This window comes from Podarcis tiliguerta, assembly GCF_965153285.1.
Source record: "Podarcis tiliguerta genome assembly, chromosome: 16".
Lineage (NCBI taxonomy): Eukaryota > Metazoa > Chordata > Lepidosauria > Squamata > Lacertidae > Podarcis > Podarcis tiliguerta.
The window spans coordinates 3,051,611-3,076,609 of NC_139549.1; the positions used below are offsets into that span (position 1 = coordinate 3,051,611).

Consider the following 24,999-nt stretch of genomic DNA (forward strand, 5'->3'; position numbering starts at 1 on the left):
GAATCCCCATGACGGGGTGAGCTCCCGTTGCTCGGTCCCTGCTCCTGCCAACCTAGCAGTTCGAAAGCACGTCAAAGTGCAAGTAGATAAATAGGTACCGCTCCAGCGGGAAGGTAAACGGCGTTTCTGTGCGCTGCTCTGGTTCTCCAGAAGCGGCTCAGTCCTGCTGGCCACATGACCCGGAAGCTGTATGCCGGCTCCCACGGCCTGTAAAGCGAGATGAGCATCACAACCCCAGAGTCGGCCATGACTGGACCTAATAGTCAGGGGTCCCTTTATCTTTATGTATATTAAGGAGGCCCCACCCTTTGGGGGCTTTGCTGAGCTTTTGGAGAGTAATCTCACTGAGCCTTTATTGCTAGCAATAAACACCCTTTTGTTGTTCCTTAACTGCTGGAGTTTTTCCTTTCAATCGCCCTCATCACCTCCTGCCCAAGGAAGCAGTGAGTTGCAGGCGGGCAGCTCAAAGGCTTTCAGGGCACCAGGGGAAGACCACAAGGGCACCGTGTCGGGGAATCCTGAAGTCTGAAAAGAGCCTGTTGCGCTTCCTTGCTCCTCTGAACGGTTTCCTAGCCCGCCAGGCCATTGAGAAACAGATGCGAGCTGTTGAATTCTCCTGCGGAAGGGTCGGCCAATGTGGTCGGAGACATGAATATAAAAGTTACTTTCATGGCATGGGCTAGTTTAGACACTCGCTCGCACACCCTCTTTGCTCTCCATTTTTGGAAAGGAAGATGCACGCCCGGTATACCATTCGCAGCAATGGTCCTGATCCCGTCTCCTCGCCCTGCCAGAATCCGGCCCCTTCTCACCTCCCAAACTGCAGCATCCGCGTCTCTTGGCCACGCTGTTGCAGCTCTGCTCTGCAGCATCTAGGACCACCTCCAGGCCCTGTAATGCGGTGGGAGCCATAAATCGTGCCGCTGCCGACGCCACTGCAGAAACCAGCAGGGGCCAAAGCTCTAATTGAAATCAGGCTCTTGGCACGAGGGCGAGGGGTGTGCGCGATATAAATGCCCACGTAAGCAAAAAGAAGAGAAAGGTCTCCTTTTCCCTAAAGCTGGGAATGGGGAGAGAATAGGACTCAGGCTTTATTTTGCCATCTGAAACTTAGCAGGCTGCAGCGGGCAGGCAGGAGGAGAATGAAGAAAAGATAAAAATAAAAAAGTCGAAAGGAGGTAGCTACGTGATCTTTGCTTCGCCAGTGATGATTGTTAGGATGTGATCGGCTGAGTCCTTGCTCAGCAACCGGTGCGGCAAGGAACCAGGAGATTGTTCCAGCTTGAAGGCCCCATTCCCTTTCAGGTAATGTTTTAAAGCCACATGTCGGGGGGGCAGAGGAAAAGTGGGAAGAGCAATGAAGATAATTTTTTACCTTTGCACAGACACACAACCCTCTATCCCCCATCCAGGCATGATCACAATTCAAAGTGTTGGTGCTGACCTTGAAAGCCTTAAATGGCCTCGGTCCAGTATACCTGAAGGAGTGTCTCCATCCCCATCGTTTTGCCCAGACGCTGAGATCCAGCGCCAAGGGCCTTTTGGTGGTTCCCTCATTGCAAGAAGCCAAGTTACAGGGAACCAGGCAGAGGGCCTTCTCGGTGGTGGCACCTGCCCTGTGGAACGCCCTCCCATCAGATGTCAAGGAAATAAACAACTATATGATGTTTAGAAGACATCTGAAGGCAGCCCTGTTTAGGGAAGCTTTTAATGTTTGAAGCATTACTGTATTTTAATATTTTGTTGGAAGCTGCCCAGAGTGGCTGGGGAATAAATATATTATTATTATTATTATTATTAATGCAGCCCAGCCAGGCAAAAAGACTCTAGGAGGATGCAGAGCAGGACCAGAGAGGGTTGGGGCCTGGGGAAGGTTCTGAGGGCCAGAGAAAGAGGGCCAAGAGGCCGCATTTGAGGTTTCCCACCATTCCCTTAAAGCAGAGGCAGTGTGGTGCAATGCTAAGGGGCGACAGACCGGGGAGACCTGGGTCTGACTCCCCACTTTGGTATAAAGCTCACTGGGCGGCCTTGGGCCAGTCACGTCTTCTCAGCCTAAACTACCTCACAGGGTTGTTGTGAGGAAAAAATAGGGAGAACTAGACTCACCACCTTCAGCTCCTTGGAAGTTGTTGTTGTTGTTTAGTCGTGTCCGCCTCTTTGTGACCCCCTGGACCAGAGCACGCCAGGCACTCCTGTCTTCCACTGCCTCCCGCAGTTTGGTCAAACTCATTTTCGTAGCTTCGAGAACACTGTCCCACCATCTCGTCCTCTGTCGTCCCCTTCTCCTTGCGCCCTCCATCTTTCCCAGCATCAAGGTCTTTTCCAGAGAGTCTTCTCTTCTCCTGAGGTGGCCAAAGTCTTGGAGCCTCAGCTTCACGATCTGTCCTTCCAGTGAGCACTCAGGGCTGGTTTCCTTCAGAATGGAGAGGTTGGATCTTCTTGCAGTCCATGGGACTCTCCAGAGTCTCCTCCAGCACCACAATTCAAAAGCATCCATTCTTTGGCGGCCAGCCTTCTTTGTGGTCCAGCTCTCACTTCCATACATCACTACTAGGGAAACCAGAGCTCCTTGGAAGAAAAGGTAATAAATAAACAAACAAGTATCTTTCCTCGCTGGCCTGGAAATCTCCCTGGGATGTTGGCGAATTGCCCCAAGTCCCGCCAGGCTCTTTAAAACACAGAAACCTGCATCTTGAGAAAAGATGTTATCAGTACTAGGGTTATAAATACTTAAAAAGCCTTTTTGTTTTCACCTCCTTCGAAAGCTGCTTTGCCTCTCCCGCTGCTTCTTTTTTCAACCCCAGGCTGCATTTAGCAGAAATTCTTCCTCCTTTCTTCCACCTCTTTCCCCCTTGGGAATATTTATTGATTTGACCCACATAGTCGTAGTTGAAAGCTGTCGGAGTCGTCCGTGGCGCCGCTAAATCTCTAGAGAGAGGAAGGGAAATTTATTTCCATTTGGTGACTATCGGTAAGCAGCCCGGGGAGTTCTGAAATCCTAAACACTCTCTCCCACGCCTCCCCAAAGCAGGGATGGTTTCGGAGAGCTGGGAAGTTAGTTCTGCTTGCAAAAATCTTGCCACCAGCAGGGCAGGCAGTCTAAGCGCCATTCCCGGCAAGGGCAGCAATGGGTCTTGGGAGCAGAAACTGGTCTCCGAAAATCCCCACATTTGAAGATGCCAGGTTTCCATGGAGGTGCACTGAGCAAGTTTCTAGATCTCAAGCTTTTGCAATCGTCATGCTTACAATTTCCAAGTAAGAGAGCCAGGCTGGTGTAGTGGTTAAGAGCATCAGGCTAGGACTTGGGGAGGTAAAGGTAAATGTAAAGGGACCCCTGACCATTAGGTCCAGTCGTGGCCGACTCTGGGGTTGCGGCGCTCATCTCGCTTTACTGGCCGAGGGAGCCGGCGTACAGCTTCCGGGTCATGTGGCCAGCAGGACTAAGCCGCTTCTGGCGAACCAGAGCAGCGCACGGAAACGCCGTTTACCTTCCCGCCGGAGTAGTACCTATTTATCTACTTGCACTTTGACGTGCTTTCGAACTGCTAGGTTGGCAGGAGCAGGGACTGAGCAATGGGAGCTCACCCCGTCACGGGGATTCAAACCGCCAACCTTCTGATCGGCAAGCCCTAGGCTCTGTGGTTTAGACCACAGCGCCACCTGTGTCCCTGTATTTTAATATTTTGTTGGAAGCCGCCCAGAGTGGCCGGGGAAGCCCAGCCAGATGGGCAGAGTATAAATAAATTATTATTATTATTATTATTATTATTATTATTATTATTATTAGGCTGGAGGGTGGTTTCAACACATGCACACCCCTCCATCCTCCATCCAGCAAACATGAGGCATTGCCAGAATCCATCAGGAGGGTTCGTGGCCTGCACAGGGTCCTAAGGACCAGATATAAAGGTCCCGGGGGCTGTATTTGGCCTCTGGGTGTGAAGAAGAAGAAGAAGAGTTTGGACTTGATATCCCGCCTTTCACTCCCTTTAAGGGGTCTCACAGCGGCTAACATTCTCCTTTCCCTTCCTCCCCCACAACAAACACTCTGTGAGGTGAGTGGGGCTGAGAGACTTCAGAGAAGCGTGACTAGCCCAAGGTCACCCAGCAGCTGCATGTGGAGGAGCGGGGAAGTGAACCCGGTTCACCAGATTACGAGTCCACCGCTCTCAACCACTACACCACACTGAGGTTCCCTCTGTCTGCTACGCAGGTTGCAGGATCTAGGTGCTTTTGCCACAAGATGTGTTTTTGTTTTAATGCAAACTCCAGGTATGTACAGACTCGTTTAAGAAACGTGTCTCCAGTATAAATTTCACACCACATCCCTGCCCCAAGACCAACTGAAAGCTTAGATGTTTCATCAATAAATCAATTTTATTTAAAAGAGTATGTTACAATTAGTTACACTAATTGACTTTTACCGAACAAAATTTTAAGAGTGGTTAGCTCAAAAGAAAATGAAGAATGAAACACTGCAGGAAAGTGGAATCAATTTTGTGTTTTTCTTTTTTTACCCTTTGCTTCCCCACCCCCCACCCCACAAAAAGAATCTGTTTTCTCCTCCACATCTTGAAAGTGCAACAAAAAAATACAAAGTACTGCAATGGAAGTCACAATGTAGAGATGTCTCCAATAAATTAAAACTAGACAGGGGAGCAAGAGAGCGCTATATGGCTTCAGAGAACCTGGGAATGACTGGTTCAAGTAAATGGGACATCTTTTATCAGCTACTTTAAAATGAGACTGCATTTTAAACTGCATTTTAACCTGTATTTTAAAATTATTTTTTTTTCCTTTTCCTCCCCCCCTCCCTCTTTTTCCCCTATTGTTTTTACTGCGATTTTATTGGTGTTAGCCGCCCTGAGCCCGGCTCTGGCTGGGGAGTGCGGGGTATAAATAAAGTTGTTGTTGTTGTTGTTTATTTCTATTATTATTATTATTTTAAGAAGCAGCATCAGGGGGGAGCAGAGACAGATTTTTAGACTAGTTCCAGGTATATAGGAAGTTTCCTCATGCGGAGCCAGGCCACTGGTTCATCTGACTCGGTGCTGTCTGCACTGACTGGTAGCAGCTGTTTTCGGCGTCTGGGCATGCGCAGAAGCGATTTCCAGCATCGCGCTGTGCCAGCCCGGCCCACGGATGATCTCCGTGAGAGTGATCCAGCCCATGGCTGGTAAACCTTGCTGACCCCTGATCTAGTCCGACCCCTGAATCAAAGATCCTTTCCAGCCTCTGCTCTACTCAAGGGAGTCCATTCCACAGCCAAACAGCTCTTACCATCAGAACGTTCTTCCTAATGTTTATTCGGAATCTCCGTCCTTGGAATCTGAATCCACTGGTTTGGGTCCTACGGGCTCCATCTTCCAGGTGGCAGATATTTCAAGGTGGCTCTCCTATCACCTTTGACTCCTTTTCTCCAGGTGAAACATACCCAGGTCCCTCAACCGTTCTTCGAATTGGACCAGTGACCCCCCAGCCCAGTATTGCCAAACTCTGTCCATCAGGGGCTCAGTTTCCAGAGACCCTCAAATGAGACTTTCCTGTTTACCGTATTTTTCGTCCCATAGGGCGTACCTAGGGTTTTTTGGGGGGGGGAATAAATGGGGAAAAAATTATTTTCCCCCCCCAGGCACGGGGCTGGGGCGGGGGAAGCCCGAGCTTCCCCCGACCCCAGCCCCCAGAACAGGCTGCTATCCGCAAGCCTGGGGAGCCCGGTGGAAACTCCTGCCGGTCTCCCAAGGCTTGCGGATATCTGCCCGAAGTCCGGGGTGCGCTCCCCAGGTTTTGGGCTGCAGGCTGCTGTCTGCAAGCCTTGGGAGCCCGGCGGGTGTTCCCGCCGGGCTCCCAAGGCTTGCGGATAGTTTCCTGAAGCCTGGAGAGCGAGAGGGGTTGGTGCGCACCGACCCCTCTCGCTCTCCCCGCTTCAGCGAAAGCCTGCATTCACCCCATAGGACGCACACACATTTCCCCTTCATTTTTGGAGGGGGGAAAGTGCGTCCTATAGGGCGAAAAATACGGTACTTTTTAAAAGGTGTCGGGAATGAACCTGGGCCTCTTTCTGCATGCAAAGGCGGCTGCTCTGCTCCCCGAAGGACGCCCCCCCCCCCCAGCCCTTGCATTGTAGAAAGACTGACAGCTGCTGGCAAGGGGCTTTGGCAGTCCAGAATCTGAAATATGCTGTTAATATGCTACTGCTGGCTTCCTCCTTCTCGCTGACAGGTTAAGCAGTGCGAAGAGTCTGTGCCTGGGGGAGTCAGGCTACTAAAAAAAGAACGGTTTCTCCATTTGGTCCTTGCAGAGGGTTAATTTACTTGCGCCGATATCCTCTCTCCGCGGCACAGGGTGAATGCAGGATGACTGAATCTGCAATTAGGTGTTCTGAGTACCCCAGGGCTCTTCTTTTTCCTTTGTATATAAGGTGCTAGTCCTCAAGCTTGGGGGAAAGTGTTAAAATGCCCAGCACCTGATTAAATGTCAGAAGCTACGGCGGCAGGAATCACCAGCAGGTTTTGTGGGGACCCCGGAGCACTCACCATGCAAGCTGCAAAACAGGGCACCATGCTAGCTTAGCTAGAGCATAGGGACGGACTCTGGCCATTCTAGTGTTTTATTCGGGGGGGGGGGGTGCGTGATCTACCGTATTTTTTGCTCTTTAAGGCTCACTTTTTCCCTCCTAAAAAGTAAGGGGAAATGTGTGTGCATCTTATGGAGCGAATGCAGGCTGTGCAGCTATCCCAGAAGCCAGAACATGAAGAGGGATCGTTGCTTTCACTGCGCAGCAATCCCTCTTTGCTGTTCTGGCTTCTGAGATTCAGAATATTTTTTCCCCTTGTTTTCCTCCTCCAAAAACTAGGTGCGTCTTGTGGCCTGGTGCGTCTTATAGAGCGAAAAATACAGTACATATTTGTCCAGCACTTGAGGCTCTTCGTTCGACAACTGTCACTTTCAGAGGCTTTTTCTTTTTCTCTCTCTTATACCCAAAAGGTGTTAGAAACCTGTGTTATGTAACACGTGAAATGCTCCCGGGAACTGCAAGGATAATGGAACTAAAGGCTTTTCTTTGTTCAAAAAGCGGTTGTAGGGTTCGTGTTGCCTTGCTGGAGATCTTTCGGCACAAAGTGGAGACCCCCTGCTTGTTAAAACTCAATTTTTAAAAGCTGTGTGCAATGCAAGATGAGGCAGGCTGACTCAGAAGCAAGCCCCAATTACTTCGGTGGGGCAGGGGCTGGCGAAGCCTGACGTTCGCACTTCTTGGGACTCTTCTGGGGGGTCACATGCCAGATGTGGGTGGGGTCAAAAGTGGGTGGAGCAATGGATGCAAGGCTGGTGAGGGGCGTGGCCTCGTGAAAGCTCCGAGGGCCGGGTGGAAACAGCTGAAGGGCCACATTCAGCCCTCAGGTTCCCCATTCCTTAAGTACGGAATTGCAGTAAAAAAGGTAAAGGGACCCTGACCGTTAGGTCCAGTTGTGGCCGACTCTGGGATTGCGGCGCTCATCTCGCTTTACTCGCCGAGGGAGCCGGCGTACAGCTTCCAGGTCATGTGGCCAGCAGGACTAAGCTGCTTCTGGCAAACCAGAGCAGCACACAGAAATGCCGTTTACCTTCCCACCAGAGCAGTACCTATTTATCTACTTGTACTGGTGTGCTTTTGAACTGCAAGTTGGCAGGAGCTGGGACCGAGCAACGGAAGCTCACCCCGTCGCGGGGATTCGAACCACCGACCTTCTGATCGGCAAGTCCTAGGCTCTGTGGTTTAACCCACAGCGCCACCCGCGTCCCAGAAAGGCACCAATAAGCCAACCAATTCTCCTTAAGGATGCTGTTCCTGGCTTTGGCACAAGCCCACGAAGGCCATGCAGGTCTCAAATGCAACACAGGGGCCAAACTGTGCCCCCAACTGGAAGGGAGGACGTGGCTTTGGAAGCAGCCAGTTGCCGACACATACGCCACAAACATTTGCTTTTGACATCCCCCGGCACAGCCTCGCGGCTGCTTGGGAGCTTTATCCTGTTACGGCTGCTAAGAATAGCCTCTCCATCGAAAATGCAGCTCCTGAATATTCAAATTAGGAATGCACCGAGCTGTTGTACGAAAACACAAACACCCTGACCCATTTAGGGGGGAAATAAATAAATTCCTGCTTAGCTTACACGGCGCGTTGGAGTTGCCGCCAGGGATGGCTTTGTGAGTAATTCCTTTTTTAAAAAAAAAAAAAAAAAAAAAAGGAAGAGAAGTCACCAGCTCGGAAAATGAAGATGCGTTAAAGGAAGCCGGAAGGGATGCCTTTTTAAAAAAAAAACCAAAAAAAAAACACCTACATGTCGCTTGCAAAGCAGGAGGGAAATTTAGGGAGGAGCGTGAGAAGCAAGAGAAAAACAGGTGCAATGCATATGGAAGGCGTTCGTGCTTCCACGCACTTGACGGATTTAATCTGGATTGCCAGAGAGCCGATTAGTGAGGGGGGGGGGGAATCTTGCCTAGGGCAAAGGACCAGAGTTCTGCTTTCAAGTGATGCAGCTCAGGCATTCAGGATAATTGAGAGGCAGGGTGTTCTTTCCCCTGGGGGCCACTGATATTTGCTTTTCCGCCAAACTGATCTGTGCATAGCAAAAAATAATAATAAAATCTTCCAATTGCGAAGAAACGACCAAGCTTATATTTGAGGTGCGAAGGGAGAAGGCGACTTGGGGCTCTTGATTTGACTCTGATTTATAGGGGTTTTTTTTAATTCCCTAACAGAGAAATCTAGCATGTCAAGGAGACAGCTAGGCTTCAGCCTTGCATGCTAGATTTCCACATACAGGAAGTTTCATTGCAATGCTCTTTAGGAGAGCAATCACACAGCTCCCACCGCCAACTAAAGCAGCCCAGTCCAAGCTTTGCCACAAGTTTTGATGAGTTCTGGGTTCTTGCTGTCAAGGGCCCAGAGGGTTGAAGCTTTGCCCAGGAACGAATCTGTGCTCAGAGCAAAAACTCTCACCTCTCAACACACGGCTTCCTTTCCCATTTTACCTGCGAGTCGCTCCCAGGATTCCTCATGGTTCTCCTACTGCCGTGTTTCTGGGCTGGGTGGGGACCAGCTGCTGACAGGTGGCAAGGTTCTGGATTTCAGTGTGAGCAAGGCTACACAACTCACTGGCCCCTTCCTCCCGCACACCAACACCCTGCACGGTGCTTCACACCATGAGTTTGCAGCCACCAATTTAGATGGCTTTAAATGGGGAGGCGTGTTGGGGACAACTGGTCATAACGGTTACAGAACCTCCAGCGTCAGAGGCAGTCTACCTCCGAATGCCAAGTGGTGGAGCAGGCCCCCTGGGCTTTCACGCCCCAAGCGTGGGCTTCTTGGTGACCAATGGACCTTTGCTAAGACGCCAGAGTTGCTTTGGCAGGCAAAAGGGGTCGATTCCCAGGGCTGAGACCATCACGTCAAAAACTTTTCTCCCTAACGCAGGAGCAGCAAAGATGGTCGCCCTCCGGACGTCCCCCGAGTCCAGCTCCCAGTTGCAGCCAGCAAGGCCGATGGTCAAGGATGGATATGATGGGAGTTCAACAGCACCCGGACGAGACCAAGTTGGGTACCCTGACGGGGCTCTGCCCCAATTTCTCCTGCAAGTCCTTACCGGAGAGAGCAACATCAGAACCGCAGCCACGTCAACGAAGGTAAAAGCCACCGTTTTAAAACCAGAGGTCAAAATTGTTGCAAATCAAGTTGAAGATGTAAGAGCACATTGCAGGGACTTCTATGGAGAGGAGAAATATCTGCCTATAACAGCAGTGATGCCTCGTTGACACTGACCCATGGCGGGGCCTTCTGGGTGGTGGTCCCCTGGTTGTGCAATGTCCCCCCAGTGCGATGTATCTGTCTCCATCTTTATGACGTTTGAGGAAGTTGAAAAGATCCCTGTTGCTCACAGGGCTGAAGAATAGTGTTCCCGGCAACCCTGTGATCACCGGGTGGAATAATGTTTTCAGCTGTTAGAGGTTCCTAAAGTGGATGATGGGATGGCCTTGGGAGGGGGCACTAAGCGGCAAGGAGGGGGGGTTGCCAGAGGTGTCAATGCCTCTCAAGACTTTGAGAAGCTGGCATCACCGGATCAAGTTCGGTTTTGTCAAATTAAACTAGCTTCAATTGGATTTTGAACGAACATGTGATGGTTTCAAATTCCTCAAGAGGGCAACCTCTAGCTACTGTGTCGCACTGCTCTCCTCGCTCCCCGATTTCATGTCACCCATCATGTTTAAAACATTTTGCAATCTGCTCAGAGACCCCTTCTGTGTTGTGCGACTGATAAACTGAATGCATAATGGACTGTAACAAACCTCCATGTAATAGCTGTGTCTTGGGAGATACACGTTTGAGAAGTTAAGGGAGGGAAGGGGAACCTTGGCTGAACTTTTGCATGGTCAATCATGGGAGCTGTGGCTCAGCGGCTCCTGGAGGGCCAGAGGTTCCCCATACCCAATGTCAGGGTTGTTAACAGAAGTCTCCACAGCCCCTGACAATGCAGGAATAGGCACAGCCACTCAATAGCTCGTTTTATCTGCCATTATAAATACTCCTTTCTGCTCCTCCACAGATGTTTCCCAGCCCGAAAATCCCCTGGAAAACTCCCGTCTCCTCTCCCCGAAAACCTAAAAAAGGAAGTTTGAACTTCCTGAAGCTCCGGCAAACAAGATGAACTCAATTTCTTTCTAACGCTTCTCTGGCTGCGGCTGGTGCCTGCAGCTACTCACAGGTTTGAACCAGCTCCTGAAAGCACTCTCTCGGAGGGAGAGGAGGAACCACTGAAAAGCAGAGGTGAGGCTTGCCTAGCCTGGAATGATGCGCTACGTTGAGGAAATAAGTTGACTGGCTAGAAAGTTCTGTGTGGCTTCCATGTCTGAACTTCTTCTAAAAAGAGAGGGGAACAGAGGCTGCCTGGAGTCACTCGGCAAGGGAAAGCGCTCTGCACTAGCTCAGAGGCACATGGCACACTGCCCGCCCCAGGAGGGAATCCTAGCCTCAAACACAGATGAAGCCTTACCTTAAGACCTGGAGAGAGAGAGAGAGAGAGAGACAAGATCTTTCTCACAATCTTCCTATTGCCAGCGCTGGCCACCCTACGAGGCCAACAGTTTAGAGGCAATTTTTATTCTACATGGGAAGATTCCCTTCAGCTGCAGTCTGCACCCTGAAGAAGTTGGAGCCAAACCCTGATTCAAGCCTGAAGGAAGAGACACCCCAAAGATGTTTGAGGCATTAGAGGGGGTCATTTTGAAGGAATGGGTTTCCCAAATCTAAAAACCTGACTGTGTAGTCAGTCTGGAACGGGCCCCAAAATCCGCATTTTTCCTTCTGCAAGGGAGCATTTCTAAAATGCATTAACATGAGCTGTTGAGCAAATGCATAACAGGAACCCAGCTGTATAAACAAAGCGCTCTCCTTTATCAGTCCATGACGGCAATGTATGGCCTTGACTGTTCCAGTGGAGCAGGGATGGCACGTCTGGGTCTTACCTTACATCCTGACCACACTCTGACGCATAGACCTAGTCCGGGAACAGCGCCAGGAGAGTTGGTGACCTTCTTACCCCAAGATAAGAGTGCCGGAACAGGAATACCCTTATATGGTCAAGAGTACAGGAAGAGGAACACCCTTTTATGGTTAAAAGTACGGGTGCAGGAACATCTGTGATGTCAACCTGCGTGTATAAGCTGACGTGGCTGGATTCCTGGGGAAGTGGGGAGAGGGTGCCTAGAGGATATATATACTGCATGAAATTTCTCATTTCTTTGGACTTGCTGTGAGCTGACCACGCAAGTGCCTTCTGCTATCTGGAGAGCAGAATAAACTCTTTCTCTGAACCAACCCTCGGTGTCATTTGACTTCCTTCCTCCCGTCCGGGAGCAACGCTCACCCTACCAATTGGTAAAGTCCAATAAGGCTACAATTTCACCTCCCAGCCCAGTTTCCTCCAGGTCACAGCTTGAGGCTGCTGCCTTAGCAACCAAGGAAGGCAAACCATTGGGGTCCCTCCAGCTCAGCAAAGCCCACACTGACTTGCAGAGATCCTCCAAGTTTCAGGTAAGGGACAGCTCTACCAGGAAGGAGACCAGGGACCTTCTGGCCGCTCTCCCAGATGAGCTGCGGCCTTTGCCCTTGAAACAGAACACCATTCCAGTCCTCATGGTTCTGAGTAAGGCAGGTTTAAACAAGGATGTAAGATGCTGCCTTAGAGCAAGACAGACCACTGGACAATGTAGCTCAGGACTGTCCACACCAACCAGCTCTGCAGGGTTTCAGGCACGGATCTCTTCCAGTCGTATCTGGAGATGTTGAGGATGGAATCTGGGACCTTTGACATGCTCACTTTGAGCAAAAATCCTTCCCTGGCATATACACTGTAACTTCCTACTTTCTGGACTCACAGATGTCCATGGAGGCGCAGCTCAATTCTGTGTCCAGGGCAGCTGTCTCCCAGCTCCATCTGGTATGCAGGATGAGACCCTCCCTGCCCACGGACTGTCTCGCCAGAGTGGTGCTTGCTCTGGTTATCTCCCGCTTGGACTACTGCAATGCGCTCTACGTGGGGCTACCTTTGAAGGTGACTTGGAAACTACAACTATGGATTTCTTGCCCTGCTGCTCCTGGCTGGCCACAGTGGGAGAGCGAGATACAGGGCTCGATGGGCCTTTAGCCCTGCTCCAAAGGGCTTTTCTTACACTCTCAAGTCAGGTGTTGACTCTTGAACTTGTGGGGAAAGCCTCAGAAAAGCATCCAAGTGTATGTCCAGCGGCAGTGAAGCCACACCTGCTTGGGCTTGTTCTCACACCCTACTTTTCCATTAAGCCCCACTGCAGCCCCTACTTCTTCTAACATGTGGGCAAATGATTTGGCTCCTCTGCCTACAGTACGTGCCCTAAAGCTGTGACCATGGGACCAGCCTTCTCCAGACACTGGGCACATGAACGCACACACGCCACCCTGCTCTGGAAGCCTGGCTGAGAACGGGCCGCCACTCCGGCTTACTCGGCCATCATCTCACGTGTTGTTTTAAAGGCCGGAAACTGGCCAGAAACTGACCCGGCCGCACCACTCTTGCTACGCCTCCTGGCAGGGACTCTCGAGCCATAAATCATAGAATCATAGAGTTGGAAGAGACCACAAGGGCCATCGAGTCCAACCCCTTGCCAAGCAGGAAACACCATCAGAGCACTCCTGACATATGGTTGTCAAGCCTGTGCTTAAAGACCTCCAAAGAAGGAGACTCCACCGCACTCCTTGGCAGCAAATTCCACTGTTGAACAGCTCTTACTGTCAGGAAGTTCTTCCTAATGTTTAGGTGGAATCTTCTTTCTTGTAGTTTGGATCCATTGCTCCGTGTCCGCTCCTCTGGAGCCGCAGAAAACAACCTTTCTCCCTCCTCTATGTGACATCCTTTTATATATTTGAACATGGCTATCATATCACCCCTTAACCTCCTCTTCTCCAGGCTAAACATGCCCAGCTCCCTTAGCCGTTCCTCATAAGGCATCGTTTCCAGGCCTCTGACCATTTTGGTTGCCCTCCTCTGGACACGTTCCAGTTTGTCAGTGTCCTTCTTGAACTGTGGTGCCCAGAACTGGACACAGTACTCCAGGTGAGGTCTGACCAGAGCAGAATACAGTGGCACTATTACTTCCCTTGATCTAGATGCTATACTCCGATTGATGCAGCCCAGAATTGCATTGGCTTTTTCAGCTGCCGCGTCACACTGTTGGCTCATGTCAAGTTTGTGGTCAACCAAGACTCCTAGATCCTTTTCACATGTACTGCTCTCAAGCCAGGTGTCACCCATCTTGTATTTGTGCCTCTCATTTTTTTTGCCCAAGTGCAATACTTTACATTTCTCCCTGTTAAAGTTCATCTTGTTTGTTTTGGCCCAGTTCTCTAATCTGTCAAGGTCGTTTTGAAGTGTGATCCTGTCCTCTGGGGTGTTAGCCACCCCTCCCAGTTTGGTGTCATCTGCAAATTTGATCAGGATGCCCTTGTATCCTGCTTTCAAAATGCTTTGAAAGAAAGAGGATGGTCGAAGACACGGCTTCACCTCGCCTTGGCCACATTCGCACCACACATTCAAAGCGCTATGATACCACTTTAAACCAAAGCTGTCAACTTTTCCCTTTTCTTTTCCTATTCGGAATGAGGGTATTTCCCTTTGGAAAAGGGAAACGTTGACAGCTGTGCTTTAAACAGTCACGGTTGCCCCTCCCAAAGAATCCTGGGAAGCAGCGATTTCCGGAGTGCCTTGGGAAGAGGGACCGACTGTTAAAACACCCTGGAAATTGTAGTTCTGGGAGGGGAATAGGGCAGAACTCTCCAGCTGCCGATCATGGCTGTGCTGGATAGCAGTTCAAGCAACAACCATGTGTCCATGATGGTGGGTTCTAATTTTGTAAGGAGGGAGGGTGGGATTTTCTTTCACCTCCTCTTCTCATCCAGCCCCTCTTTGCTCGATTTTAAATGCATGACGGAGACACTGACAAAAACTCAAATGCCACAAGGGTGGGGGGTGACAGAGGGAGTAGGTGTTATAAGCCCGGAATAGCCAAGGCGCCCGGATGCAATTATTAAATTTAAACACCGCCCCCCACAAAAAAAACCCCAACAAAATCTTCAAGCTGAAATTCCAGAATTACAAACACAACTTGGATGTTTCAATCCAGTTGGAACCAAAAGTGTTTTTCCTGAAATGCTTTGTCCAGAGACTTCCCCCCGCTTCTCCTGCCGACATCCCAAAATGCAGCCACAAAAACAGGGGGAAGAAATTCTCTCTCACACACACACACACATTTAAAAGGGGCTTCAAGCATTGAAATTCAAACTTCTTTCATGGTTTCAGAATGTGGGATTGGACGATGATGGCATCTGAAATTTGTTTCGGCTCCAGTTAATTCCTATGAATGAGAGCAAAGGCAGCTCCTTTAATGCTGTTTTCCGTTCCCGCCCCCTCTCTTCCTGGTTCCAGATTTATTTATTTTTTACGAGAGAAAAAAGAAGCACCACCATGGCAAATTCCGGAGGAAGGAAAACTCCATGTAGAAATGTAAGCATTCTGAAAGTTAAATGGCCGCCGAGATGAAATTATATATATATGTATATACGTGTGTGATAGTTTGTATATATAATTTTTTTTTTACATACATACATATATATGTCCAAACAGTGCAAATGGATGTACATTTCTATATCCAGTTTGTTTAAAAAAAAAAAAGGAAAAGGAAAGAACAGAAAAAAACCCTCAGCAGAGTCCATCTTTGAACAACAGGAAGGGGGGAAAACTGTGGGGGGGAGAAGACCCCCCCCATAATTTTCGGGGGTAAGAAACGGGATTCCCCGCTCCCACCTCCCTCTCTTCCCACCCTTCCTGCTTCCAACAGCTTGGCTGGATCCCTGCCTGCCCCCCCCCGCCCGCCCCCCCAGTTGATTTAACATGAAATTCACAAATGGTATTATTAATATTTAGTTTTAAGGGCTTTAATACAATAAACCATTTTCCCCTCTCTCTTTTTCGTTTTTAAAAGTGTTAATTTTCAGGAAGGGGGGGGCGGGGGAAAGGGATAATACGTTTTGCTTCTCGGTCTGTCTGTCTGTCTGTGTGTGTGTGTGTCTGTGTGTGGTTGTCTGTTTTTGTCCAGGGCGGCCGCGAGGCTAAGTCGTAATGTCTCTGTGCTGTGTCCGCATCATCTGAAAGATGTTCTGGAAAGGAGACCAAAAGAGAGAGAACGACGGCTGAGATACCAAGAGGAGCAATGGGAAAAGTGATCTACGGTCACAGAGCCTCCCCACAAAATCTGCCTTAAAAGTTGCCAGGGTTGCGAAAACATTCCTGGCGAACGCTGACAAAATCCTCGGAAGGGGCTTTCATGGGCACCTTCAGCGGCGGGGGAACAGCAGGAGGCCAAAGTTAATAAAAGGAGGTTGGCCGGCCGGCCAGCAGACCCAGGTCCTCAGCTTGGGCTCAAGCACACACCGCCTTGCCCTGGAGTGATGGAAAGTCAGTTTCCCCAGGCAAAGAAACTACAGTGGTGCCCCGCAAGACGAATGCCTCGCAAGACGGAAAACCCGCTAGACGAAAGGGTTTTCCGTTTTTCAATGCGCTTCGCAGGATGAATTTCTCTATGGGCTTGCTTCGCAAGACGAAAATGTCTTGCGATTCTTGCGATTTTTTTTCGCTCCTCACCCCCTTTTTCTAAGGCACTAGGCTGCTAATAGCCTTTTAGCAGCTAATCCGCTAATCCCTTAAGCCTTTAATAGCCGCTAAACCGCTAATAGCGCTAATCGGCTAATAGGGTTGCTTCGCAAGACGAAAAAAACGCTAGACGAAGAGACTCGCGGAATGGATTCTTTTCGTCTTGCGAGGCACCACTGTACAAATCCCAAGATTTCAAGCAGGAAAAGTGATACTGGGCATGCTCAGAAGAGCATTTTCAAAGCAGGGATTGGGGGAGGACCACCCGTGGCACACAGATGGTGTTGGGATTCCCAAATCCTTGGCCACCGGGCCACGCCAATTACCACTTCAACTGCAAATTATTATTATGCTAAGCCCACAATGTATGCGCGTTAAACTCGTGCACATTCAGCTTGACATGTATGGCGGGAAATATATAAATAAAGGGGGGCGGAAAGAGAGCAGGGTTCTGGGGAAAATGACTTTGGCAACCCCACCCACCAATGAACCCAACCTGCTTTGGCTGTTTGCAATTTTGGCCTTAGGCGCAATCCCCAGAATGGAACGAACTCCCGCAGTAAGCTGCAGGCTTAACTTTATTAATAATATTAAAGGTAAAGGGACCCCTGACCATTAGTTCCAGTCGTGACCGACTCTGGGGTTGCGGCGCTCATCTCGCTTTATTGGCCGAGGGAGCCGGCATACAGCTTCCGGGTCATGTGGCCAGCATGACTAAGCCGCTTCTGGTGAACCAGAGCAGCGCACGGAAACGCCATTGACCTTCCCACTGGAGCGGTACCTATTTATCTACTTGCACTTTGACGTGCTTTGGAACTTGTAGGTTGGCAGAAGCTGGGACTGAGCAACGGGAGCTCACCCCATCGCGGGGATTCGAACCGCCGACCTTCTGATCGGCAAGTCCTAGGCTCTGTGGTTTAGACCACAGCGCCACCCGCGTCCCTATTAATATTATTAGCAACACTTAGAAACTGCTGTTTTGAGTCAGATCAAGTCTTGGAAGACATCTCGGCCCAGTTTGAAACGGGGCGCCTCTTTGAAGCAGACCAGAGAGTGGGGTTAGCTCTTCCCAACCTCAAACACGTTCCGCACAACACGGAAAAGAAGCAGAGCTCTTATTCTGCACTTGCGCCAGAAAACTGGGGGGTTGGGAGGGTCCTCATCCCCTTACCTTGCTGCACATGTTGTCTTTACTGCAGTTCTTGTTATCCTTGTCTGTCGCCTCTTCCTCCACCTTTGAAAGGACAGGATTGTTTTAAGAGGAAGTATGGAAGCGAGCGGCGGCCAATCAGCTCCAGGAGCAGAGGTGTCAGCCCCGCCTCTTCCTCCACCCTTCCAATCAAACCTCTTGAGGTCCACCATGACAGATCGCTTGTCTTCCCCAAACCAGGCGCACCTCCAAATGGGCTCTGACCACCTGCACTGTTCCTGCCAGCCCCAACGTCACATGGCTATGCCAGCAGGGGATTGTGGGAGTCCGAAACATCTGGAGCTGCACTAGGTGGGGTGGGAAGACTAAGGAGGCAACCAGGAATTTGGAGGCAGCGTTCCACTGGCTCCCAGCAATAATAAAAATGGCGGCTCTTCCAGTTCTTAGCTTGCACGTGCCACATAAGAGCCCTGAAGCTAGATGAGGCCAACAGGCTCTTCCAATTCAACAGCTTCTTTCTCACGGTGGGTAAACAGATTCTTCCAGCAAGTCCACAGGTGGGGCTTAGGGCCCTCATAATTACGGGACTGCCTCTCCTGGTCTGCCCCGCAGAGGACCTTAAGGTCCATGAATAACCATAGCTTAGAGGTCCCGGGCCCTAAGGAGGCCAGACTATCCTCCCCCAGGGCCAGGGCCTTCTCAGTGATGGCTCCGACCTGGTGGAATGCTCTGTCCCATGTGACTAGGGCCCTGCAGGATTTAACCTCCTTCCGTTGGGGCTGTAAGACAGAGCTATTCCACCTAGATTTTAATTTGAATTCAGCCTGATCTTTTATTCCCCTTCTCTTCCCTCCCCCTCCCCTTTTATGAAGATCACCCGCTCTGAGACCCCACAGCTAATTCTCCCCTGGCCTCCTCGCTGGCCCAAGTAGGACCAATTCAGCCAGCTAGCCCTGGGGATTATCCAATGCTTATTTCCCCTAAATTGATTTTTTATTTTTATTGTTATTCATGTTTTTATACTGTATTTTACGCTGCTTTTACAATTAAGTGTTTTAAATTTGTTGTTAGCCGCCCTGAGCCCGGTTTTTGAACTGGGAAGGGCAGGATGTAAATAAAAATTTATTTTGATGATGATGATGATGAAGGCGAGAGCCTTCCACACTGTTACTCATAAGACAAGCCCTACCGGATCAGGCCAAAGAGGGACCACCTAGTCCAGCATCCTGTTCGCAAAATAGCCAACCAGATGCTCTAGTACAGCCTTTCTCAACCTGTGGGTCCCCAGATGTTGTTGAACTACAACTCCCATCACCCCTAGCTAGCAAGGCCAGAGCTCAGGAATGATGGGAGTTGTAGTCCAACAATATCTGGGGACCCACAGGTGGAGAACCGCTGCTCTAATAGGAAGCCTGCAAGCAGGAACCAGCCAAGCACAAGACAGCGATAGACATGAACAGGGTCTCTGCCCTCTCCTGAAAGGAGCATCTCTTAGTGGCTGCTGCAGGACGGACCACTTTGCAAAACCCTTTCCCAACCTGGCAGACAAGTTTTGCCAATCCTGCATACTGAGAACCGTAGGGAAGAGATCTCCTTGTGGAAGGCAAAAACACGCTTTGCATCACCATAAAAGGTAAAGGTAAAGGTACCCCTGCCCGTACGGGCCAGTCTTGACAGACTCTAGGGTTGTGCGCCCATCTCACTCAAGAGGCCGGGGGCCAGCGCTGTCCGGAGACACTTCCGGGTCACGTGGCCAGCGTGACATCGCTGCTCTGGCGAGCCAGAGCCGCACACGGAAACGCCGTTTACCTTCCCGCCAGTAAGCGGTCCCTATTTATCTACTTGCACCCGGGGGTGCTTTCAAACTGCTAGGTTGGCAGGCGCTGGGACCGAGCAACGGGCGCGCACCCCGCCGCGGGGATTCGAACCGCCGACCTTTCGATCGGCAAGCGTGCCCTGGCTTCTGAAACTCAGGTCACAGATTCATGCTGCACCAAAGACTGGAGTTCGCCCGGCACACCGGCCAGTGGGCTGGTGTCAGCTGGGGGCCTGCCAATTGCCCCCGTTTCCTTGGTTGCGTGCCAACAAAAGGATGGCCTCTCGCTCACATGGGCCTCCTTGGAAGTTGCTGCCTGCGTACCTTCACTTGGGGAATGTCAAGAGCCCAGTCCTCACGGTTCTGAATCAAGGGTTCAAAGAGGAACACAGGACGCTGCCTTGCCAATCTGCTCACCATCGTCGACACTGACTGGCTTTTACCCACAGCGCCACCCGCGTCCCTTGCATCACCATAAATGACGCCAAACGGGACTCCTCACCTCTTTCCGCCACTTGAGCTCGCAGAACACTCGCTCGAAACATTCGTGCATGTAGTTAAACTGCAATGGGGTGGGAGAGAGAGAAAGAGAAAACACAACCATCTCTCAGGACTGTGGGTTTGCACCTCTGATTCGGCTCTGCCATCCCAGCCGCAGCTCCACTGACCAGATGCCTCTTTCCCCCAAAAGGTCAGAGGCTGGCGCCCTCTGGTGGCAGCTCCAAAAGCATCGCTAGATATTCCGTGCCCCGGCCGCCTCCCCGATGCCTCGCTGTCTTCCCCGTCGGCCCACACTCACGTAAGGGGTGAAGATTTTCACCCAGCGTGGCTTCTTTTCCCCCCGCGCGTATTCGAAGCAGAACGCCATGCCCTCCTCGTCGGTGTCCCATCGCTGCATCTCGTCCCATTCGAAGGCTATTACCTGGTTCTGGGAGAGCGGAGAGGAGGCGGAGGTGTCAATGAGAGGGAACGAGAGGCAGACAGAAAGGACTGACAGAACTCGGGGCCAGGATGAAGAGACGGTGGATGAAGTTTGGCAGAATTTTTTTAAAAAAAATTATTTAGAGAAGTATTGTAAAATTAATGACTGTTAGGAAAATCTTGGAATGAAACTATTAGGCTTTAGTAGAAATGTTATAAGGAGTTATGTACAAATACTTTTTTTAATTCTAAGGTTTTTTCTTTTAAGGTGAGATAAGGCCAAAATAAATTAAGATAATTAAAGGACAGAATATAGTGAAAGATGGAAAGGATTTGCTGAGATAATTAATAATTAGAATACAAAAGAGGGAGGTGTGAGGAGGTCAAGGAAATAAGTTAACGAAGATAAGAATATGGAATTATTGGATTTGTTTTTAAATTTATTCTTTTGTTTTTGATGTTGGTGTATTGTATTCTCTTTTTTATTCTTTTTTTACTGATTTGTATTGTTAATTCTGCTCTTTCGCTTTTCTTGTTTTTCTTTCTTTCTTTTCTCTTGTAACTTTACATTTCCAATAAATATTTAAAAAAAAAAAATGAGAGGGAACGAGAGGGAACCTCCTTGGGTGTGGGGGCCTTTCAGCCGCTCTCGCCCCACTGCAGAGACCCACCCCAACCGCCCCAGCCAGGGACCCCTGGCGGCTGACCTCTAGCTGACCCTCCTCGGTGCAGGCATGGAGTTTAAAGTGCTTGATGCTGATGGCTGTGATCACGTGACCCTTCCGCCGCGAGTCACAGGAGCAGTGCGGGAAGATGATCTCGTTGTAACCCTCGCAGGTCCGCAGCATGTTCAGGTACTGCAGGGGAGGAGGCCGCAGGAAGTGAGGGGGGAGAGAGGATGCACCCTCCCTGCTTTCTAATCTGATTGGCTGAAAGGCCAGCCAATCAAGCACAGTCAGCGCTGCTCCCACATCCCGCTTCTTAGGGTTAATTATAAAGCAATGCTTGCCCATTTATTTGCTCATTTAGGAGGATTTAAAAGCCTCGATAAAATGCTTCCCAACCCTGTCCATCCAATTCTGGAACAGTAAAATAATTAGCGGCATATCGGCTTGTAATTCATTTCACTCAATTTTAACTCTCCTATCTAAAAGTAATTTTTTGTGTACTGTTCTCTCCCCTTCTTCCTTTATCGGCTTCCTACTTACCCTTCTCTTTTAACAGATTAAAATCAATAAAAAGTTCGACTATATTAGGAAAGCATAACCAGCATTGGACTAAACGTCTTTGAAAACGCCGTTAAAATTGGTAAAGGCACAAAACGAGGCTGCCCTCTCTCACTGCTGCTCTTGGCTATTCATTACGAGGGAACCTCCGGCAACAGCAGCGAGGGAGGTTTTCAGACATTAAGGGCTATGAAATGCACAACATAAAATCAGTTTATTTGCAGATGATGCCGCTCTTTTGATTTCCGATCCAATCCCATCCATCGCCAAGATTAAAACTTTATTAACTCGATGCAGTCCATGTGATCAATTCTAAACATGAAATACCGATCAAGAGAGAGGGAAAGGATACAAAATTCCGCATACGATACGGAAAAGACATTTCGCTGCTTCCAGGCGCTACAGCCCAGCAAGCAGGAACAGCAAAGCCCACATCCCAGAATGCTTTTCTCCGAATTGGGGGGGGGGGTAGAGGACTTCCCTTACCATGACCATTTTCCGTTGCTCACAGAGCTTCTGCAACTGGTAGGACTTCTCCTCGGCTTTAATGTACCCCTTCTTCACGTCATCAACAGCCTGGGTGACATAAGAAGCATTCAGAGACCGGCCTGTTTCTTCGACTAGGGCCGACGCCAGTATTTTTTGTTTCTCCTTGGCTCGGCTACCACAAGATCACCTGGGTATGCCTAGACCAGCTTTGGTCACCCTCCATTCCACTTCACTGTCAATCTCCGTGTTTTGCTTCAAACGCCACGCCAGCTCCTCACGTCATTAGGACTTCCAAGTTTCTAGTCCTTATGCTTAAAGCCCTAAACGGCCTTGGTACAGTATACCTGAAGGAGCGTCTCCACCCCCATTGTTCTGCCCGGACACTGAGGTCCAGCTTCAAGGGCCTTCTGGCGGTTCCCTCCCTGCGAGAAGCCAAGTTACAGGGAACCAGGCAGAGGGCCTTCTCGGTAGTGGCGCCTGCCCTGTGGAACGCCCTCCCACCAGATGTCAGAGAGTACAACAACTACCAGACCTCTAGACAACATCTGAAGGCAGCCCTGTTTAGGGAAGCTTTTAATGTTTGATGCATTATTGTATTTTAATATTGTGTTGGAAGCCGCCCAGAGTGGCTGGGGAAGCCCAGCCAGATGGGCAGGGTATAAATAATAAATTATTACTATTATTATTATTATTATTATTATTATTACTACATAAAGGTATTTTTAACAGGCATCCTATGACCGCCTGACATACAGTCTAGCATTTTGATTCTGTGTCTTTCAGCTTTATTAATCTGCACTGTTATTAGTTTTATCAAAGGTAACTGCTGATTGTTATAGAATGTTTTAATGGTCTGCTGACTGCCTGCAAAGAAAGCAAAGTCCAGGTAACTCGCAATTTACTTACATTTTACTTTTGCAATTGCAGCTTGGGGGGGGGGGCGTAATAAATAAATAAATGGAGAGTGGAGGAAACCCACTCTGCATTTATTTATTCCACACACACACACACACACCCCTGCACTAATATGCAATGGCAGCAGCCCAGAGTCCCCATGCCACCTTCCCAAAGCCAGGTGAGCAAGGTGCTGGACTTCTGGCCCTGCCACCTCCTTCCCAAAGGCAAGCAAGAAGCAGCCCTGCACCCTTGCAGTGAGTGGGCCCGGTTCCAGGGGTTCCTTGCTTTGCACAATTTTGCTAATAATAATATAATAATAATAATAATAATAATAATAATAATAATAATAATAATAAATCTTATTTATATCCCGCCCTCCCCAGCCGAAGCCGGGCTCAGGGCGGCTAACAACAATAAAACAGTACAAAAGTACAGCACAAACAACACTCTAAAATCATTCATTATAAAATAATTAATTCAAGCCACTGGCAACCATTGGGCCAGAGCTGTGCAAAGATTGCCGAGGGAGGGAGTCAGGCTGTGCCCTGGCCAAAGGCCTGATGGAACAGCTCTGTCTTGCAGTCCCTGCAGAAAGATGTCAAGTCCCGCAGTGCCCTGGCCTCTTGTGACAGAGTGTTCGCATATGCGCAGTAGGCAGGGACATAAACCCCTGTTTAAGATGCAAGTCACTTGTAGTACAGTGGACGCTCGGGTTCCGTGCGAATGTGATCCGTGCAGGAGGCACGTTCGCAACCCGCAGGGTTCCCAACCCGCAGTGCTGCGATTTGACGCTTCTGCGCATGCGCAAATGCAATTTAGCGCTTCTGCACATGTGCGACCACCAAAACCCAGGAGTAACCCATTCCGGTACTTCCAAGTTTCGGCGCGTCCATAATCCGAAAAAAAGCAACCTGAAGAGTCTGTAACCCGAGGTATGACTGTATTCTGAAAGAAGGAGGAAAACCTCTCTGCCCACTGTCACCATGCCATGTATAATTTTGAGCACTTCTGTTCACGCTACCCCAGCTGCCTTTTACCTCCTTCTCCCGCTCCCTGGAAAGATTGCAACATGACATGTCGCATATGGTCCCCTCGTGTCTCTACAGGCACTGTGCGTGTGAGACCCTCTGCAATCCGGGGGCGCCTTCATAAAGAAGAGCCTGCGAGGAGACGGACGGACGCACATACACAAAGACCGTGTGAGCACAGAGGAGACCGCCCGAGGGTGCCCACCTGGTGGAAGAAATAGGTGACCGCCAGGTCATTGTCGTTCAGAAGGACCTCCTCCTCCGTGGTGAAGAGCCACTTCCGGATCGTCAGGCAGGTCCCTGGCACGGCCGAGGTGTAGTTCTGCACGTAGAGCTTGTGGGGAAACTCGTTGGGCGCCAGCTTCCGCACTGGGGGGGGGGGGATGCAGAAATGTGAAGGGGAGTTGGAGGAGGAAGTGAAGGATTGCTACCACATATGCAGAGGCTGCTCATTTAACTCCCGGCTCCCCCCACGGATCCATAGACAAAGATGCCTAAACTCAAACCAGATCCTTTTAAACTATTTCACTGCCTAATTCCAGTGGGTGGCCCTGAATTACAATATTCTGGGTGTGTGTTTTTTTATAATAATATTTATTAAATGTTTAATAGTTACAAAAAGGAAAAAAAATGAAGAAATAATAAAAGTTTAACAGACAATACATCAAAAGTAAAAACAGAAGAACAGTACAACAAAACAACAAGAAATAGCAAAAACATTTAAAAACACATCCAAATTTTCATATCTTTATCTTTCATTTGCTTGTTTCCTCGACTTCCTCACACCTCCCTTTTTTGTATTCTAGTTCAAATTAACTGGTTCAGCAAATCCTTTCCCTCTTTCTCAATTTTATCTTAACAAAATCTAACTTTAAATTTTCCACTTTGGCCCTTTAACAATCAATTTTTCCATAATTCTTAACAACATTTCTGCTAAAACCATATAACTTCATTCCAGTATTCTACAATATTCTGGGTTGTGGGGAGAGAGAAAAGCTCATTTACCGTATTTTTCGCTCTGTAAGACTCACTTTTTCCCTCCTAAAAAGTAAGGGGAAATGTGTGTGCGTCTTATGGAGCGAATGCAGGCTGTGCGGCTATCCCAGAAGCCAGAACAGCAAGAGGGATCGCTGTGCAGCACTCCCTCTTGCTGTTCTGACTTCAGGGATTCAGAATATTTTTTTTCTTGTTTTCCTCCTCCAAAAACTAGGTGCGTCTTGTGGTCGGGTGCGTCTTATAGAGCGAAAAATATGGT

At 49.4% G+C, this 24,999-nt stretch overlaps 1 protein-coding gene across 2 annotated transcripts in view; it reads right to left on the reverse strand.

Moving 5' to 3' along the window:
* Positions 1-15,486: 15,486 nt before the first annotated feature.
* Positions 15,487-24,999, reverse strand: part of SNX27 (sorting nexin 27) — a 44,038-nt gene continuing 34,525 nt past the window's right edge. For both annotated transcript variants that reach the window (XM_083416604.1, XM_083416605.1), the window contains exons 7-13: positions 23,950-24,113; positions 21,817-21,906; positions 20,812-20,961; positions 19,983-20,111; positions 19,686-19,745; positions 17,389-17,451; positions 15,487-15,724 (exon numbers count right to left, since the gene is read on the reverse strand). In XM_083416604.1, the coding sequence (XP_083272730.1) occupies positions 15,677-15,724; positions 17,389-17,451; positions 19,686-19,745; positions 19,983-20,111; positions 20,812-20,961; positions 21,817-21,906; positions 23,950-24,113 (704 nt within the window). In that variant the 3' untranslated portion in view covers positions 15,487-15,676. The remainder of the gene's footprint in view (positions 15,725-17,388; positions 17,452-19,685; positions 19,746-19,982; positions 20,112-20,811; positions 20,962-21,816; positions 21,907-23,949; positions 24,114-24,999) is intronic.